The sequence below is a fragment of the Octopus sinensis genome, linkage group LG4 (genome assembly GCF_006345805.1).
Source record: "Octopus sinensis linkage group LG4, ASM634580v1, whole genome shotgun sequence".
Lineage (NCBI taxonomy): Eukaryota > Metazoa > Mollusca > Cephalopoda > Octopoda > Octopodidae > Octopus > Octopus sinensis.
This window is the reverse complement of record NC_043000.1, coordinates 31,641,620-31,646,619: the sequence shown is the minus strand read 5'-3', so window position 1 is coordinate 31,646,619 and position 5,000 is coordinate 31,641,620. Positions and strand designations below refer to the sequence as shown.

Below are 5,000 nucleotides of genomic sequence, written 5' to 3'. Positions count from 1 at the left end.
AAAGGACATCCACCGTGTCCATCCCACGGTTTCTCGAAGGGCCTTCAAAGGATACTGGCGTAGAACTCTTTCCTGTCGCACCAAACATGACATAAAACAAAAATATATAACATTTTCGAAAATAAGATGGCGACACTTTTGATTAGAGATTGATTAAAGAGCGATTGGAGTTAAACTTGGGTTAACAACAGTAACGTTTTAATAATCTATAATCTCTCACAACATTCCGACACCATCCTAATATCACTTAATCCAGACAAACATAACACAATAGCATCAGTGACGTCATTCGCCCTAACAGTCTACTGGAGCCCATCGTCATCAGTTCACCGAGAAAACATTGTCCGATCGGGGGCTTTAGTTGAAGACTCTTGCCCTAAGGATCATGCAGTGAGACTGAACCGGAAATCCCGTGGTTGCAAAGCGAGCTTCTTAAACACACATTCATGGCCGCGCCTATAGGAAATGAGGTTAGAGTTTATCTACCGAACAAGCTGCCAGCTGACCACTCCCCACAAGTGCCGTCTCACTAGAGCTCGCGTTTGTACCCTGGACCGAATCGATCCTCATTAGACAACCTGCCCCTAGTAAGCTTACTCACTACCACATATCGATGCCGAGCTTAGTGGGGACACTCGATGCCCATAAAAAAAAAACAACTATCAGGATGCCCGTCCTTAAACCAGCTAACCCACAAACCCCCCGAGCAGCTGGATCACGCCACAACCCCCGCACCAAAAGGCAGCGACAGGTGCTGAAGAGTGTAAAATAATTTCAACTCGTTTTACATATATTTGTTGTTGTTGCTGTTGTTATTTAGTCAGAAGTTAGCCTACTTTGGGATCAATTGTGTTCGAGGTACCCTCTACGGTTATGGCGTACTGTCTTATCTTTACAATGGAAGAGCAAGAATAATTACGGTAGCAACAGCTTTGTCCATCTAATGGAGAAGAGCTGACCGTGACCTAAAACAACATCGGAAACAATCACAACAATCACGTTTTTTGTTTAAAGGTAGGGCGTATTCAGATGGAGATTTAGCTGCGATTTCCAGCATGTCGATTGACAACATGGAGCCCTCCACCCTTTTTAATTCGTGGCTTTATAACCCAGAAACTACCGATATATAAGATGAGAATGATACGATACATAATGGGATATAGGTCTGTTGAGAATATGATGAAGTCTGCAACACGAGAAACTGGTGCGATTCTATGTCGACAACAACAGTAAATATTCCTTATCATGGTCAATAAGTTTTAAAAACTTGACGTTTCGGTCGATGATCTTCCGTCAGAGAGGGATTATTGTCTGAAACATAATACTTGCTTCTGTCGCAAACGACAATTCACCTTATTGACATCTAAAACGTCTCTTTGATTTTGTTGAAAAATGTTGAATAAAGCACGGATGGCGTGGCATAATCAAACATAATCTTTTGAGCTTGTCCCTTTTTAAAAACAAAATAGTTAATGAAAGAAAATGTTCAGGAAAGTATTTCGTATTATTGATAAGAAAGTAGCACGTATAAGTTAATGAAAGAACCCATATTCGGGAACATGGAGATATAAACAGACATTCACAAAAGCAAACATCTACACATTATATATTTACATATCTGCGTGTGTGTATGTTCTCTCTCTTTCCATTTCTTTTTACCTTCTCTCTCTCTCTCTCTCGCTTTATGTATATGTGTGTGTGTGTGTGTGTTTGTATGTATGTCTACTATGCACGTATAAATATTCCAGACTGACCTTTTTCCAGTGGTGCTTTCTTGTACTTCTCCAGTCTCTTCACTGCTATAGATTCCAGTTTCACCCGAGCCGCTGGGTATTCTTTGAGAACATCCCACAAGTCTTGTTTTGACAAACAGAACAAGTCTGAATAACCGACAGACCTCACCGATGCTGTACGTCGATTTCCAGCTGTACCCATGTTAAGAATACTTATCTCTCCGAAGTAGCTACCCGGCTTCAAAGTGGCCAGAACTGTTTTGCCATTGTCTGCCACAACTTGCAGCCGACCTCTGTTTACGATGTACATCTCTTTGCCGACCTCACCTGAAAACAAAGAACTAAATTAATAGAGACAGACAAAACTCAACGGAAAGGTAAGCATTACAGCAATGAAGTATGTTATGTATGTAGCAAATGATATAATCGCAAGGTCTAAAAATTTAAGAATTCACAGAGATTCCAAAACTGATTTCAAATTTTGGTACAACCCCCGGTACTCCATCTTTCTCTCCCAGTACTTGATCCCAGTACTCTCGATCTTTCTCTCTAATTCTAAATTATGATATAATAACGTAGGAGTGGAAGTGTGGTAAGTTGCTTGTTTACGAGACACATGGTTCTGGGTTCAGTCCCACAGCGTGGTACCTTGGGCAAGTGTCTTCTACTATAGCCTCGGGCCGACCAAAGCCTTGTGAGTGGATTTTTGTAGACGGAAACTGAAAGAAGCCCGTCGTATATATGTATATATATATGTATATGTGTGTATATGTTTGCGTGTCTGTGTTTGTCCCCCCAACATCGCTTGACAACCGATGCTGAAGTGTTTACATCTCCGTAACTTAGCGGTTCGGTGAAAGGAGCCCAATAGAATAAGTACTAGGCTTACAAAGAATAAGTCCTGGGGTCGATTTGCTCGACTGCAGGTGGTGCTCTAGCATGGTCGCAGTCAAATGACTGAAACAAATAAAGGAGTTAAAAGAGAGAATAACGAATTTTTTCTGAACGCTGCTATTTTTCTTCCTAACGCATTTTGTCAATCATCACTTATTTCTAGCATTTTCTTTATCGACCCCGAAAAATATAAAAACCGGAATTTGAACTAAGCATTTAGCCCGTGAGCTAACGAATCTGCCAGCTAATATTATATATATATTCAGGTGGCGAGGTGGCAGAAACGTTAAGCACGCCGTGTGAATTGCTTAGCGGTGTTTTGTCTGTCTTTACGTTCTGAATTCAAATTCAGCCGAAGTCGACTTTGCCTTTCATCTTTTCGGGATCGATAAATTAATTATCAATTGCGTACTGAGGTCGATCTAATCGACTAGTCCTCTCCCTCCAAATTTCGAGCCTTGTGCCTAGACTAGAAAAGATTCCGAAGGCGGCGAGCTGGCAGAAACGTTAGCACGCCGGGCAAAATGCGTAGCCGTATTTCGTCTGCCGTTACGTTCTGAGTTCAAATTCCGCCGAGGTCGACTTTGCCTTTAATCCTTTCGGGGTTGATTAAATAAGTACCAGTTACGCACTGGGGTCGATATAATCGACTTAATCCGTTTGTCTGCCCTTGCTTGTCCTCTCTGTGTTTAGCCCCTTGTGGGTAGTAAAGAAATAGGTATTTCGTCTGCCGCTACGTTCTGAGTTCAAATTCCGTCGAAGTCGACTTTGCCTGTCATCCTTTCGGGATTGATAAATTAAGTATCAGTTTCGTACTGGGGTCGATCTAATCGACTGGCTCCCTCCCCAAATTTTCGGGCTTTGTACCTCGAGTAGAAAAGAATAAATTAATAGATATGGATGGATTCTCCCATCGGAGATGACGTGTGAGTGTTCAGCTTCTTCTACCGAACGAGCTGCTCAAAGGATTTGTTTCCGGTGATCAAATGCATGAGCTGTCCATTAGTTTAGTCTCGCCATCAAAATGGACGTTGTTCGAACAAGTTCAACGGTGTTCTATGCATCAGGTGTTTAAGAATCGAAACGACGATCTCACAAACACGAGTGCGACAGCCGATCTACTAGGCTATGCCCCATAAACGAATAATAATATAATAATAATAATAATAATAATAATAATAATAATAATAATAATAATAATAATAATAATCCTTTCTACTGGAAGCACAAGGCCTCAAATTTTGGGGGAAGGGGTTAAAGACGATTATATCGACGCCAGTGCTTAACTGGTACTTATTTAATCGACCCCGAAATGATGAAAGGCAAAGTCGACCTCGGCGGAATTTGAACTCAGAACGTAGCGGTAGACGAAATACTGCTTAGCATTTCGCCCGGCGTGCTAACGATTCAGCCAGCTCGCCGCCTTAGCCGCCTTTAACAACAACAACAACAACAATAATAATAATAATAATAATAATAATAATAATAATAATAATAATAATAATAGACAACTAATAGGAAGAGGTACAACAGAAATAAGAATGACAATCGGTTTTGCACTGAGCATTAAACATGATATTAATTAGATAATGACACAGTTATGTAATACCGCTTGCTCATCAGAGCTAGATATTTTCTCTATGTATAGATATACATCTTTAAACTTTTGTGTGTGTGTGAAGGCACTTGGCTCAATGGTTAGAGCATCAGGCTTGGAATAAGTGGTGAATTCGACTCTGGTTCGGACCGGGCTGTGCTGTGTTCTTGAGGAAAACTCTTTCACGTTGCTCTAGTTCACTCAACTGTTGAAATGAATTGTGACGTTCCTGGTGCCAAGCTGTACCGGCCCCTTTGCCTTTCCGTTGAACAACATCGGTGGCGTAGAGAGGGGGGGCTGGTATGCATGAGCGACTGCTGGTCTTCCACAAACAACTTTGGCTGGAATTGCGCCTCAGGGGCGAACTTTCTAAATACAATACCATGGTCACTTGTTACCGAAAGGGATCTTTGTGTGTGCAATAGTAATAAAGTATATAGCATAAATCATTATCTGATAGCTTAATATGCTGGGTAGTGTGCATGGATATTTATTTCCCATGCTTATGTGTGTGTGCCAAATTCACTCATAAGGCATTAGTCGGTCGGCCTTGGGGTGTAGTAGAAGTCACTTGCCCAAGATGCCGTGCAGTAGGACTGAACCTGAAACCACGTGGTTACAAGTATTGCATCTTAACTACATAGCCATGTCTGCGCCTTTGGCAAATATTTTAGCAAGAATTGTCTCTCTACCGGTTTGGTCCAGCGTATTATCGCATCGATGTGCGATGTTTTTTTTTACTAATCCAATGGATATGTATGATAAGTCCTGCGGTC

At 41.4% G+C, this 5,000-nt stretch overlaps 1 protein-coding gene across 1 annotated transcript in view; it reads right to left on the bottom strand.

Annotated features, from left to right (window-relative positions):
- Positions 1-5,000, bottom strand: part of LOC115211000 (cyclic nucleotide-gated cation channel alpha-3-like) — a 386,628-nt gene that overhangs the window by 62,670 nt on the left and 318,958 nt on the right. Inside the window, exon 3 of the mRNA XM_029779837.2 lies at positions 1,755-2,060. Coding sequence (XP_029635697.1) covers positions 1,755-2,060 — 306 coding nt within the window. The remainder of the gene's footprint in view (positions 1-1,754; positions 2,061-5,000) is intronic.